Source organism: Quercus lobata, chromosome 11 (assembly GCF_001633185.2).
Source record: "Quercus lobata isolate SW786 chromosome 11, ValleyOak3.0 Primary Assembly, whole genome shotgun sequence".
In the NCBI taxonomy this organism is placed as follows: Eukaryota; Viridiplantae; Streptophyta; class Magnoliopsida; order Fagales; family Fagaceae; genus Quercus; species Quercus lobata.
Window position 1 is genome coordinate 37,338,674 of NC_044914.1, and position 15,575 is coordinate 37,354,248.

General features: G+C 36.3%; 1 protein-coding gene across 1 annotated transcript; it reads left to right on the forward strand.

The window, feature by feature from the left end:
- Positions 1–2,192: 2,192 nt before the first annotated feature.
- LOC115969084 (protein ALP1-like) lies at positions 2,193–4,103 on the forward strand. The gene has a single exon (XM_031088647.1). It carries the CDS (start codon positions 2,371–2,373, stop codon positions 3,766–3,768), a length of 1,398 nt encoding a protein of 465 aa, XP_030944507.1. The 5' UTR covers positions 2,193–2,370; the 3' UTR covers positions 3,769–4,103.
- The last annotated feature ends 11,472 nt before the right edge of the window (positions 4,104–15,575 follow it).

Consider the following 15,575-nt stretch of genomic DNA (forward strand, 5'->3'; position numbering starts at 1 on the left):
TAAAACCTAAGTGCCGTAAGTATCAGAAGGTCCACAGGAAACCTAACCCCCCTTTCTAAGATGGCCATTAATGGGAAAAATACTACTTGAGGGCATCATTCGAGGGCAATGTTACCCTTATGGCAGTAAGCTACTTCTACATCCTTAGGAACCCCATAGGTTGCTCTAAAGTTAGTCAAGGATGCCTCAGTGTTAAGAAGGTGAGAGTACCCCATTTTTGAATCTAGAATTAGAGAAGGAAAAAAGCAAGAACTTTGAAAGAGAAGAGGGATAGGTGGAGGAACTTACTGTAGGCTCTAGGAATTGGAGATCTTGGTTGAAAATCTATGCTCGGAAGAAGTGTGCTTGGCAGAGGATGAAATTCAGAGAGTAAGGGTGCAAAGAGTGAGGGGATGGGCCAAAAAGTACTATTTATAAGGGGAAGGCATTTAATGAGAAGCGAGAAAAATCCTTTGATCTTCTTTTTGTAACTCCCACACGCATAGCCTCGGTTCATGAATTGTCAGGCCATGATTATGCTCAGACCTGATAAGCCGTCATAGCACTGCTTTCAAGGGAGCATTAATAACTGTTATAGAGCTACTCATTTAATTATCGACGGTTGAACTTCCCGAGGAGTCTCTGGCACCCATTTGGTTGTCTTTGATTCGCTCTCGGTAACCGAGCACAAATCAAGGGGGGTTATTGTACAGGATATGGCCTTGGGCTCAATGGGCCTCGGCCCAAACATTCTCAAGAATTAGAAATGGGCCTAAACCTCATAGTGAGTCCATACCTGTCTTGTGTATGTGATTGATAAGCCTGTATACGACCGCTTATAGTCTGTTCGGGATTACGCGTGCCTGGAATAACGTACCTCCCTTATGGCTCGGGATTCTGTTCCGGTCGAAATGGCCGGAATATCTCATATCGGTGTGTAAACCAGAATGGTAATACCCTCCATTCCACCTCGGATTAAATTTCGGCCCATTCCGGGCGTTCCGGTCAATTCTGGCCAATTTCAGCCGATATGATTTTGGCTTCTTATTTTCCCTTCCTAAACTTGATCGGCGTCCTGTAGCTTCTAGTCTCTCTATCATCTCTCACTATCTGACCCTTTCAATTGTGATAGAGAAGTTGAAAATAAAATTGAAGAGCAAGATGAATTGATGAAGCAAAAATGGCGTGACTTGTGAAAAAAAAAAAAAAAAATGGAGACGAAGAAGATGAGAATGAGTGGAGAAAGGAGCTTAGACGTGAAATGATGAAGAGAGCTGAAAGACTAGCAATTTGCATTAGTAGGTTATACTGTTATAGTGTACTAATCACGTGGGTGGGTTGGGAAATGGGAAAAAATAGATAGTAGGAAGCTTCTTGGAAGCTCCTTTGTGTACAATTATCCAAAATGTGAGTTTTATTTAAAAAAAACCATAAAATAATTGTTTTTTTTTAAATAATAATCCCACTTTATTTTAATAGAAAGCTATATTAAATTCATTATTTTACATAAGAGCAATAATAATATATAAATATATATTTTAGCAGTAATTCTGAAATGGTTTCTGAAACAGTAACTGAATTACTGAAATGTAAACAGTGAATTACTGAAATGGTTTCTGAAACAGTAACTGAAATTGACCGGTATCGAAATATTCCATTTCAATAGACAAATCGAAACGGGTTGCAAAACGGTATTCATAACATTGAGTAATAGAAATAAAAAATTAAAAGGAAAAAAAAGAAAAAGAAAAAAAGCCAACATGTTGGAGAGGTGAATTCGAAGAGAATTTTTGGAAATTCATTTTCGACAGAAAATATTTTGGTGAGCTCGGAGAGAAAACACTTAGACCCTACAATTTATTTTCCTTTTCTCCCATCCAACCAAACACACTCCAAAAAAAAGTGTCATTATCATTTTCTTTCTAAAGTTTTCCATCCACCTTATTTCACCTTCAAACAAACACACTCTAAGTGTTAGACAAAATGCATTGTTGGCAAGTTTGATGTTACCATGGCTTATAAAATAATACTAAATAATTTTATTTGACATTTTAGAAATGCAATGTCAGCAATTTATGATATTAAGAATATTTTATTTTACAATTTAAAAATGGAAACCCAGAAAAGTGAAAAAATAAATATTGCAAAAAAAAAAAAAGAAAAAAAAAGAAGAAAAGGAAATGGCTTTACCTTTCCCGGTACAACCGGTCCACCGGAAATGTTTAGACTAGTCTATGACTCCATTGTCTATAGACTCTACAAACTCCCTCCAATCACCAGATTCACAATCACTACCAACACAGACAGAACCACCACAGCACTTCTAATCAAAATCATAGTTCCTCTCCAAAAATAGAAAACACAAAAAACACAACCAAAAAAAAAATTGTCATGGATCACTCGTTCTTGTTAATGCTTTCAAATCTACTCCATCTCCAAAACTCTCTAGACCCAACAACCTCATTCCTCTCCTCCACACTTTCCTCTTCCACCACCACCACCACTTCCTCCGCCGCATCCCCTACCTCCTCCTCCTCCTCCGCCTCCCCTTCCCCAACTTCCCTCCTCTCCTCCTCCTCCGCCGCCCCTCTCCTCTTCTTCACCATCGCTTCTGTCCTCTCTTTCCTCGCTTCCTCTCGCCCCAAACCCAAATCCCAAACCACCGCCTCTTCCTTAAACCCCAAGAAAACCCCTTCTCCTCAAAACCCAAATTCCGATTTCTCCGTCTCTGCCTTTCGCGCTCTCTCCACCGAAACCATATGGTCCCTCGAAGCCCCAATTCGCGACGCGCAATGGAGGTCACTGTACGGGCTGTCGTACCCAGTTTTCACCACGGTGGTCGAGAAACTCAAACCCCATATCGCTCTCTCTAACCTGTCTCTCCCTTCTGATTACGCTGTTGCTATGGTTCTCTCTCGCCTCTCCCATGGCTTCTCTGCTAAAACCCTCGCCGCTCGTTACTCGCTTGAGCCGTACTTGATTTCGAAGATTACCAACATGGTTACTCGTTTATTGGCCACCAAGCTTTACGCTGAGTTTATTAAGATTCCAGTCAGTCGTAGGCGTTTGATTGAGACAACGCAAGCTTTCGACGAGCTTACCTCGCTTCCCAACATGTGTGGAGCCATTGATGGGAGTCATATCAAGCTTCATAGTCTCCCCAGTGACCCTAATTTGGCTTCTCATTACAAATGCCGATATGGGTTTCCTTCGGTTCAGCTCCAGGTTGTGGCTGACCATAAGAAGATTTTCTGGGATGTGTGTGTAAAGGCGCCAGGTGCGACCGATGAGGCCGCGCATTTTAGGGATAGTCTTTTGTATAATAGGCTTACTTCTGGGGATATTGTGTGGGAGAAAGTTATCAATGTGAGGGGTCACAATGTGAGGCCTTATGTGGTTGGTGATTGGTGCTATCCTTTGCTGCCATTTGTGCTCACACCCTTTTCACCAAATGGGATGGGCACTCCTGCTCAGAACTTGTTCGATGGAATGCTTATGAAGGGGCGGTCTGTTGTGGTTGATGCAATTGGGTTGCTTAAGGGGAGATGGAAGATTCTTCAGGATTTGAATGTGGGACTTAATCATGCGCCACAGACAATTGTTGCTTGTTGCGTTTTGCATAATTTGTGTCAGATTGCAAGGGAACCGGAGCCAGAGCTTTGGAAGGAGCCAGATGAGACTGGGGGTTCACCTAGGGTGCTTGACGCTGAGAAGTCGTTTTATTATCATGGGGAGAGCTTGAGGCAGGCATTGGCTGATGATTTGCACCAAAGGCTTTCTACAAGATAGGACATAAAGTCTTTGAGGAATGGATGACTGTGAACACTGAACACCTTTGCTTCTCTGTAAGGATGCACTTTTCTTCAAGTTCTTAGATATGCTTGTGATAATATGTATGTTTTCTTTCTTGCCTTTTCCCCCCTTTTTAGTAAGCATTAGAAGTAGATCCTTGGACTGGTTAAAATCATGTGTAATGACTCATTTCTAATAGATGGGACAAACTGATTTGGTAACAAAATGTGTACATTAGAGAGTACTGAATTGGAAAGAGTGGCACTGCAAAACTATAACCTCTTAGATTGGTTAATTTATTATATTTTCAGTCCTATCCTTGTTATGATCCATGTAGGTGCATGCTTCTCTATTTTGAAGTAAATTCTGAAAGATAGGAGGAATAATAATAAGGTGTTGCATTGAAGAAATATCTTTCAGCATTTTCAGGAGGAATCTAGCATACTGAAACTGTGTATGAGTGTCCCCTTGCACTTTGATTTTGATAAGAAATGTATATTACTGTTTGGAGTTACCCCTGCACTTTAATTCCAATGTTTGTATTGTTAGAGTTTGTTAGATTTGTCAATACACAGAAATGGCTTAAACATCAGTTTTTTTCTCAAAGAAAATCATTTTTAAACTACCTGTTAAAAGTATATATTTCATAAAGTTCACCTTTCGTTTTTTTTTTCTGTTGCTAATCCTCTTTCGCATTCCTGATATTGCTTTTGTTGTAATCTAGCATATGAATACCCATGTATCAGTGAAGTGAGTCTCTATATTTCCTGCTTGCTTCTTTTGGGATGGAAAAGAAGTATATGATAAATGATAATGGAGATGGGCAAGCATGACCATATTTCTATTCTATTTCTCATTTTGAGTTACTTTGATCATCAGTCCTTACCTATCAAGTAAAGTTTGATTTCAATATCTACCAATCTGAGTAAATTAAAATGAAACATTCTAGTGGAATTACTGTTGCATGAAAATATAGAACATATTTTCGTCTAGGTTCCATTAAGTGAAGTGAAGAATTCTTTGCTGTTAAGTCTCCTTGTGATTGAGAACAACACCTTCCACCCTTACTTCTCTTCTTCTTTTAAGATAGTTATGTCATATGCAGACTTTTTAGGTTTACAAATTACAAATGTATATAATAAAATGAAAGCTTTTTTGACTTTTAGTTGATTTGTTCACTTATTGTCACCTAAGCTTTTGAGTTCTCACAAATTTCCTTATTAGCATTCTTTGACAACAACCCTCACTCCAAATAATTTATTGTATGAAACCAACTTTGGGGGCATAACCAAAACCTTAAAACCAATCCCTAAAAATGCTGAATTCCACAGGATATCCAATAACAACAGCAGCATCATATATGCCCAAATTCTCTGCAGCTCCTCAGGACCATCAGTAATGATTGCTTTTTTTCTTTTTCTTTTTTGGGTTAGGTAGATAGTGGGGGAGGGAGAGGTGGGATTTGAATAACTTACATGGGACACTACAAAGCATGCCATTACCATTGGACTATCTCTTGAACCCCTAGTAATGATTGCTTTTAAGTGTTTGTTTCTTCTTTTTTTTCCTTGGATTGTAAACTTTTGGGATACATTTTTCTGTTTATGGAGTTTTTGGGATGTGGGTTTTGGATATAGAGAAAGCTTGGATCGTGTTAATACTTAGATTTTGATTGGATTAATTGGTGATTGGTTTTGATCATTTGGGATTTCTTTTGTTAGTGTTTCTATTGCTTTAACTCCTGTGGGGTAATTGAGTACATGGAAATTTTAAAGTCATTGTTTTAAAAAAAAATTATGGTCAGAGTATTTCAGTTCTGTTTAGGGTTCTGACAAATAAGCTAAATCTGCAAAGGCTTTTGGAGTTCATCTAGAGGTCATTGCCATTGTACTAAAATTTGATTGGTTTTTAAGCTGCCTTATTGTTTCTACTTTCTGCCTGACTGATTCACTTCAAAGCCAAATTATGATTATAGTGTAGGAAGAGTATTGCTGATTCCATTCTTATGATAATTTTGAAGTTGGGTTCAGTTAAGGAGGCTGAATTTATTGTGACTACTAATGGGTGTGCTACATGGCTATCTCATTGGGTCTATGGTGCCAATCTTTGCAATTCTGCTATTGTGAACGGAATTGTCTTTAGGGAAGCTTTTTAGTCAGAGAATGCAAGCCATGTCCTTGAGCTGCTTTTGGACACTAATGCCACCGCTGCCCTGCTGACCAATTTTGTGATGAATTAGGATAAAAGTGGCCCTTCTTGTTAAATTATTTTCTGACAGTAAATTTTAATATGTGATGCATTTGTGTGTACAAAAATGTTTGTTTAGAAGTGATTTTAGAATGTCAAAGCATTCTTCCAGTTAAGTTTTTCTGCAAGCAAATTCATAGATCTTTAATTTGCTAGCATCTTCTTTAATCTCTATAACGTGCTTTGGTTAAGTCCTTGACATGAGGCTTCTCTTCTTTAGGCACAACGTAGGTAAGATATATAATAGCCTTAGGCCTATTGTCAAATTCCTTAATGGCCAGATTATAATTTTTGGCTAGCTCTGCACTACTCCCCTTGCTGCCCCCTCCATCCAAACTGGCGATAACAAAATGGTCATTTTTCCTTGCATTGGAGAGAGTAATATATGTAGATAAAGTATGATACACCGTATAATTCAATTAAGAAAGTAGTATATACTTTTTTGTTTATAAGCTCACCAATTTTGACAGGAAAACATTTGTCCATTGAGAAGAATACAGTACATAAAATGGATCATGGACAAAGATAGTGTCGGTTAGAAATAGGATGAAAGAATGAAGAAGAAACTGATGGAATGATGTGGGTTTGCACTTTGAGGGATTTAATGTAATTGGATTTTTTTTTTCTTATGCATTCCACAACTTTGGGAAAAGGGAGGGAGGAACAAATGAAGGGGATTTTTTTATTATTTTTTTTTCTCCAGGAAGTTGCAATTGGTTTCTGCTGTGGCTCTTTTTAATACTAATAATCTAGCATTTTTTTTTTAATGTTGTGACATTTTTAAATAAAAAATTACAAAAAAAAATATTTTACACGTCAAAAAATATTTTTAATGAATTTTTAAAAAATAATATACTCCATATATTTTTTTTAAAGATGATGATACCTTGCCGCTCCTCCTCCCCTCTCCGGAAAGCCTCTCAGTTATTGTTTTCCTTCCTCTCATTGTGGGTATAGAACTATAGAAAGAGTATGGACAAGCCATAGTGCTTTTTTCTCTCAAATTGTGATTTGTGAGCATCCGACGGCTGATAGTAGATCACGGCCCAGTGTGAACCCTTTCCTTTTGTGACCTTAGAAGATTCAGGGCGTTTGGTAACGTTATTTGTATTTCGGAAATATATATGGGTGAAAAATGTGTAGAAATACATGTAATGTTGTTTAAAAACTGAAAATATGTATTTAAACACATGTACGGTATACCAAATGAGCCCTCAGTTTCTATTGACTTTCTGTTCAACTACTTATTTGCTTTCTTTTTTCTTTTACTTTTTTGGTAAGAGTTTTTTTGCTTTCATATATTGATAAAATCTATCGCAAATACTGTTTCAAGTTGATTTCTTTTGTTATGTATGTAGCGAGTTTAGGGAGAAAAATGGTCAAACGCAACTTGAACTTTAGGGTTGAGGCCATTACATTTTTTGAACTTTTGTTTTAACAAATTTACTTCATAATAAATTTTGCATATGTACCAAATTAATCCTTCAATTAGTTTGACATTAAAAAACTAACAGACTAGTCATGTGTAAGACACATGAACATAAAAAATTATTTAAAAGTTAAAACCAGTGGGGATAAGAGAGAGAAACCTACATTCAATTTAGAGAGAGAAAGACACTGAGGTGAGAGAGAGGATGTCTCTCTATCCAACTGCACCATCCTTTAATCCTGCTGCTGATCTTGCCTTTTGTGGCTGAACTCGGAGCCGAATTTTTTGTCTCGTCGCCATTCATGGGTTCAATTTTCCGCAAGAAAAATCGTTGTTCATGGGTTGGTCATTCTATTAGCAACTGGGAGATGTTAAGCATATTTAAATGTTTTATTGAAGAAGTGTGAGAAGAAGGTTTTGTATTAGAGGTTGAGTACATGACTTGGATGACTCAATGTCTTATTATGTTCTTACTTAAAAATAATGAAAATTAACCAAAATTTTTAATTTAATTAGATTTAAGCTTTGTTTGTTTGTTTTTTTTTTTAAATTTAATTTATTTTTTGTTTAAATTTTATGAAATGGCTTTTTTTTATTTGTTAAAATTTTGACAAGATATTTTTAAAATGCCAAACAAAAATATTTATTATTATTTTATTAGCTACGTCAGCATCTAACATGTTAGCGATGCACTTCATCTGACATGTAGATAATTTTTGTTAGTGAGAGAATGACATAGACCAAAATGACAACGGTTTTTTATTTTTAGGGACCAAAAGTGTATTTTCGACTTTTGTCCAAAATATAAGACCAAAAGTGTATTTTTGTCTTTTTTTGACAGGAACATGGGCTTTTAAAAAAAAAAAAACATGGGATGTGAGATTTGTATCTATATACTATCTAGTGAGACCATAAAGGTTTTCTATACTACTATTTAAAGGGCTCCTCCTATTTGGGATCTTCAATTTTGATATCCAAAATACCATCAAATTTTTCAATGTGTAAAGCTTAAATAATAGAGTTATATATGTAAAATTGCTAGTTTAAAAGCTCCTAAATTTGAGCTCCCACTTAAAACATAGCTTACAAAATAGGACAAGTCCCTGTTAGTTTTTGAACTCAACATTCAGAAAATTAAATTGCTCCAACTCTCCAATATTCCTTCAATCACTCATGGTTTTTTTTTTTTTTTTTTTTTTTTTTTTTTTAACGCTTTATCAAGACTTACCTTTTTGCTTTTAATTTTCAGTTTCCCTTGCTCCCTATTCTCATTACGTTTAATTTGGGGGTTTTTTTTTTCACCTTAAATGCATAATATGTTAAAACATACACTTAAATCTCAAATAGTGATGAATAGAAAATCAAAGGCTAGTACTTTTTATCCCTATAAATTTTTTGTTTTAAATTTTTTTCTATTTATTGTTATCAATTTTTTTTGACTATTTACTATTTTTACCTCATTTATATATATATATATATATATTAAAAAAAATATTAATACTTATTAGAACACACAAACACGAAAGTAATATTTAGAGTTTTTTAGATTGACTTGTAATCAATATATATAAAAGCAGAAACCTTATGCTGGAGAGTATGAGATTGTGCCATGTGGTGCATTCTGTGAAGTTCTCTTTATTTAGTTTTCTATTTCAACAAAGTTTGCATTTATATTAAAGTATTAATTCATTGAATTAGCCAGTAAATGCATATATTAATTATCTATTGTTGTGCATTAATTATTTATATTTAAATGATTTTTTTTAATTATTTTTATAAACTCTATATAGAAAATAATTTTTAGTTGGAATAATAATAATAAATTTAGATTATGACATTCTTACTTATATTTAATTGTTTTGACAACAATTATCACAAAAGTCATAGAAAAATTAAATATTTGTGAATTCACTAAAATTAATCTTAATCCTTTAAGTTTCCTAACTCTTGTGTCTGTGCGCGCGGACACACACGTGTTTGTGTGGAACTAACACGGTAGTATGTATTCTATGTAATTAGAAAATTTACTAATATAATAAATATGTTTATTTTGTTATATTAATTATTTTTAGCATAATGAAATTTTAATATCATTTTTCTAAGATTTATATGAGAAATAATAGGTTTTTTTTTTTATGTGAGAAAAAATTGATTTGAAATATGGCATTTTTACTCAAATTTAGTTATTTTTGCAACAATTGAAACCATGTCCAAAAAAAAGGGGAAAATTTTTTTAGTAACACAACCAAGAATGTAAAAAAAAAAAAAAAAAAAGATATATGCATTTTTTAGTAGGCATGAAACATGCCTATTTATATTAGCTACTATATCATGCAATTTTCAATTTGTAAACACACACACACACACACACACACACACAGATATATATATATATATATATAGTATGATCAAATCACTATACTACTCTTAGTGTATTCCTATTTTGTCTATATATAAAATAACTAAAGATTACAATTTTTTACAATGAAATTTATTGAAATATCTTTTTTATATATCGATAGTTGGGGGTGGGGATCTGAATCCTGAATGTTTCTATTGGAAATTGAGTTGCCAATTAGTTGAGGACAAGATTTTTGGCAAAATTTATTGAAATATTGGAAAAAACTAATTATAATTTGCACCGCACATATGTGAAGTTAACAATGGCGGAAGTGTATAACAGAATATAGAGAGAGAGAGAGAGAGAGAAAAGAGAGAAAATGATCTTTACTCAGAAATTGGGAAAAATGATTATACAAGCTCAAGAATACAGAGAATAACTTAGTTCCTATTTATAGGACATGGACTAGACCACTTCTAGAACCTTCAACCTACAGATTCATAACCACCCCTGTAACAGATTCTCCGTGATTCCAAGATTGGTAGTTACCAAGATAGTTGTGGAACTCTGGCTCTAGCTCATCTTTAAGAGGAAGCACTCAGTGATGAACAATACGTACACAGAGAAGGGAAGAGTCAGTGCCTAAATACTAACATTGAAGAAGCTTTAAACAACACCGTTCTACTAAAATAAAAACGTCATTGTTTTTCCTATTACAACTTAAGAGACATATTTAATACATTTAATACAACAACATCGTTTTGAACTAGCCGTTAGAATTTAGCTGTTGGTCTTCTTCTTCTTCTTCCAGTCTCAATCTCTGTTTTCCAGTTTCATTACTCTCTTTAACATCCCCTCAAAACCATGGGATCTAGAGACACCATGATTTTGGAACAAAGAAAAAGAAAATGGGAAGTAGAGACGCTCTTAGTAAACACATCAGCCAATTGATCACCACTGGCAACGTATTTTACTTGAAGATTACGGCATAGGACCTTTTCACATCGTGTGGGAACTCAACTAGTATATTACAAAACCACACCAGAGTACCACTACAAAAAGGCATATTTTTTATAGTAGGAGCATGGAGTTATAAGTATAAATTAATTACTGTAAATTAGTCACGAACTACCTTTAGGCTTCACCTCAGCGTCGTAATAAAACAAAAACAAAATTAAATCAAAATCAAGATCAAGAACAATACAGCTTGACCTCTCTTTCTCCGTGTATTAGCAATAGCAAGATCTTCTTATACCCAAACAAAATTTTGAATTCTCCGCAAGTTGTTCTCTGCTCAGCTTGGGTGCGCAGAGTATTGAATTGATAAAGACCTAATTCGTAGCAATGACTGAGGTATCGTCATCCTCATTGCTCAATCACTCTTTATCAAATCACTGCAGATTTCTCTTTATTGTTCAATTTTCATTTTTCTTCTATTTGCTTACAAACCCCATTATTAGTTTTAGTTTACTTGTAACTTCTTTATAAGTCTGGCTATATAATTTTTGTTCTATTTTAAAAATCCTTCACAGTTTTTTAGTTGTTAGTGTAATTTTGGCTAAAAAAATCAAGGGCACCCTGTAATTTTTTTTTAATTTTTTTTTCTAGGAGTAGTAATTGTACTATGTGTGGCTTGTAATGCAATTATAGAACATTAATTGGGAAACCAAAGAAAGCAATTTTTTACTGCAGTTGAGATTAGGAGGTTTATTTATTTATTTTATTGGTACAACTTAGATACAATATCTTAAAGGTACAGTAAATTTAGGTTCTCCAATTGAATCCAAACATCTGATTTCATCAACCAATAAAAGAAAAATAGTGTTATCTTAGTAAAAGACAATTAAATTCAATGCAGCCGGGTATTGTACCTAAGTTTTAGATATATATATTTTTTTGGTTAAAAGGAAATTTCATTAAACAAAAACTAACCGGCCTCTAAATAGAGGAAACAACCCGGTCTTACAAAGCTCCTGTCGCATCAAGGCTGAGGAGAAGAGCAACATCAGAAGGGGGTTCAAGAAATATGGAAAAATTCTGGCTAAGGATTGCACCCCGTCTAGCGAAGGCATCCGCACACTTATTTCCCTCTCTATAACAGTGCTGAATTCTAACTCTGGGAATATTCCTAAGGCTATTCCTACAGTCAGCCACCAAAACATTATTAGCATTAGGATCATGCAACTCTTTCTTCAAGAGATCAACAACCAGCTTAGAATCAAGTTCAATCACCACCGCTGGGAGCTTGAGAGTAATACATAATCTAATGCCATCTCTAAGGGCCCAAAGTTCAGCTGCTACACTGGTTGCAGTCCCGATTGCATGAGCAAAGCCCTTAATCCATTCACCCTTTTCGTTCTTGATAAGCCCACCACCACCAGCCAAACCGGGGTTACCCAAGGAAGACCCATCTGTATTCAGCTTAAACCAGTTTGTAGGAGGGCATAGCCAACACACCTGAATTGTTTGTTTGGTTCGGATTTGCTTCCCATTGATACCAATATAAATTCAGTTGCCTTGGCCAAAGTTTCAACTTTAAGGTCCTGATGGTTGGGAGCTCTTCCAAAGACAATATTATTTCGGTGAAGCCAAAGGGTCCAAAGATCAAAAGGAAAGAGAATGCTCCATTCAATGCTTGAGATGGTACTGTTCTTGGAGCTATGACAGTTTAGATTCAGCCAGCTCACCAGACTAGTACCATAAAACAGATTCCTTTGAATTGGGGGATTTAAGGAGTTCCAAAACATTTGTGCCGTGGGACAATCCCTTAAAGTGTGAATGATTGCTTCAGGAGCATTGATACACATGAGGTAGAGAAATGGGATGTATGTACCTCTTCTAGAAAGAATAGCTCGGACCTGTAGATTATGGTGGCAATATTGCTAGAGAAAGCACTTGATCTTAGGAAGGGATTGCACTTTCCACACCCACTCCCTTCTGAAGATATGGCCAGTCTCCTTGTTAGCTTCCCAATTTGCCAGGCGATAAGCCTCCTTAAGCTTGAATTCACCATTAGGAGAAGAGAACCATGAGAGGCGGTCTCCACCTTGATTGGAAAAAGGAAGAGGGGTGGCCTTAATATCCAGCTGAATATGGGCAGGGAACTCAAAAGATAACTCCTCCCAATTCCACCCGCAAAAACCAGAGAAGTCTTTCAACATGAGATTTTCCTCACCTCTGTTTAGTGGTCCTGATATTTGACTTCACAAGGTGCCAATATTCAGCCACTTGTCAAACCAAAGAGAAAGGAGATTGTTCTTACCAGCTGTCCATTTGGAGCCCTTTGAAAATATGTCTTCTCCTTTTTTTAGGCCAACCCAGGTAGGGGAATAGGAGGAACAAATAATTCTACTCCTTGGATTACTTCCTTGTCTACGGTATTTATTAGACAACACTCTCACCCACAAAGAAGACTTCTCTACATGAAACCTCCAATTCAGCTTAGCTAATAGAGCAGTATTTTTAGGCTTGGCTGTTTGGATATCTAGGCCGCCTTCCTCTTTTGCTTTAGTGATTTTATTCCAGCCAATGAGATGCATCTTCTTTTTGTTTTCAAATGAGCCCGAGATAAAGTTTCTATTCAGCCTATCACTCCCAAGTAGAATTTTGGGAGGCAGAGCAACACTTTGCATCACATAGTTGGGTATAGTGGAGGTTACTGACTGAGTGAGGATAACTCTCCCCACAAGAGACAAAAGGTTAGCTTTCTAGCCTATTAACTTGTTTAGAATATGCTCCAAGATAAAACTGAAGTCTTGCTGAACCCCTCTATGCTTTATGGGGAACCCCAGGTATTTTCCTAGGGAAGGGGTAGACTTGAATCCCAAAACCTCACAAAGGTCATTCCTCATTCCCTGGTTCACATTAGGAGAGAAAAACACACGAGTCTTCTCACCACTAATTTTTTGCCCGGATAACTCATAGAAGGATTCCGAAACATCCTTAATGGCAACACAATATTTCCGGTCAGCTTTAGCGAATAACATAAGATCGTTGGCGGAAAAAAAATGAGAGAAGGATGGCCCACCAAGCGAAGCTTTCACTAGATTCTAGAGTTTCTCTTGGCACTTACCCACAATTAAAGCCCTAAGAACTTCCATGCATAAGATGAATAAGTAAGGCGATAAAAGGTCACCTTGACAGATTCCTCTCGATGGCTAGAAGGCATCCAAGGTCCCCCAATTAAAGAGAATGGAGATAGATGTGGACACACAACTCATAATCAGAGAAACCAAATGGTTGGAGAAATGAAACAACTTCAAGGTATCTCTAATGAAGCTCCATTCAAGACGATCGTATGCTTTCTCCAAATCAAGTTTAATTGCCATATATCCAACTTTGCCTTTCTTCTTCAACATCGTATGAATAAGCTCTTAGACTATGATGGCATTATCAAGACTCTTCACCCTAGGAATAAAGGCTGATTGGAGCAGAGATATTAGATCAGGCAAAAAAGGCCGGATTCTACCAACTTTGATCTTGGTTACTATCTTATAGATGGTATTACTATCTGTGTTAAGCTTTTATTGCAGTAATTAAATGATCATCAAGCTCTCAATGAAATCTCTGTCTTGATAATCCTAAGCATGTGTGAAGGCAACCACCTCTTAGATCTCACAAGAAATTCACACACACAGCAAATAGAGCAACCTCAAAAACGTGGCTAGGGTTTCCCTTTTATACCTAGGGTAAAACATTAAACCATACACATCATATGGGCTTAGGACTGAGTTGGAAATTCTACATAAAAAATATTCTGCACTACTTTTGATCGGTCGAGCCTAATTCTCAATCGATCAAGCTAGACCGAATTGCACAATGAATTCTGCAGCAGCTTGATTCCAACTTTACATAAAACACATACTTTGAGCAAGTCTAAACAAGACTATAAAACTTGTTTTGATCATGGTTTGCCAACAATACAAATTAGAGTTCTAATACATTAGTTCCTAAGTACTTAGAACCTAACACAAATAATCTGGAACTACCCCTGAATTAAAAATGTTTTTAACCTCCTTCCTCACAGATTCACCAACAACCAGACAGAAACGGTGAAAGAAACCTGCATGAAGACCGTCTGGGCCAGGGGCTTTAAAGGGTTTAAAAGCCCAAAGACCCTCGGATATCTCTTTGTCTGTGACTGGGGATTCTAAGATACCTAAGGCTTCATCATTGAGATGGTTGTTCCAAGCAAGGGGGTCCCAGGCAGCCAAGGGAGCACTGGTGTGACCCGAGGTGAAGAGGTCCAAGAAACCCTATCTGATAAAACTTGCAATCTCCCTTTCCCCATTTAGCCAATTACCCATTCTATCCTTCATACATAAGATACGGTTCCGCTTGCAGTGCACAAGAGTTGAGGTGTGGTAAAAGGAGGTATTTCTATCTCCCTCAACCAGCCAAAGAATACGAGCTTTCATAACCCAGAACTCCTCTTCGAGTTTTACCACTTCCGCGTATTCCAATCTAAGCTTACCTTCTAATTCAATCAAGAATGAGTTGGGTCTTAGAGACAAGCAATTTTGAATTCCTTTAAGTCTGGCCAGAATTTTGTTTTTTCTCTGGAAACAAGTTGCCAAATTGGCTTTTGTTCCAGCTGATTGCCTTGGAAGAGAAGTTAGACACTGCTTGATGAAGGGAGGCAGAATTTGTCCAGGCATCTCGGACAACTTCCGGGAAAGTTGGGTGCGAAAGCCACATAGGTTGGAAACGGAAAGGCCTAGGGAGCTGAACCCCACCAATTTTCTCAAAGCACAATTTAATTGGGCAGTGATCTGAGTGGGGTTTTTC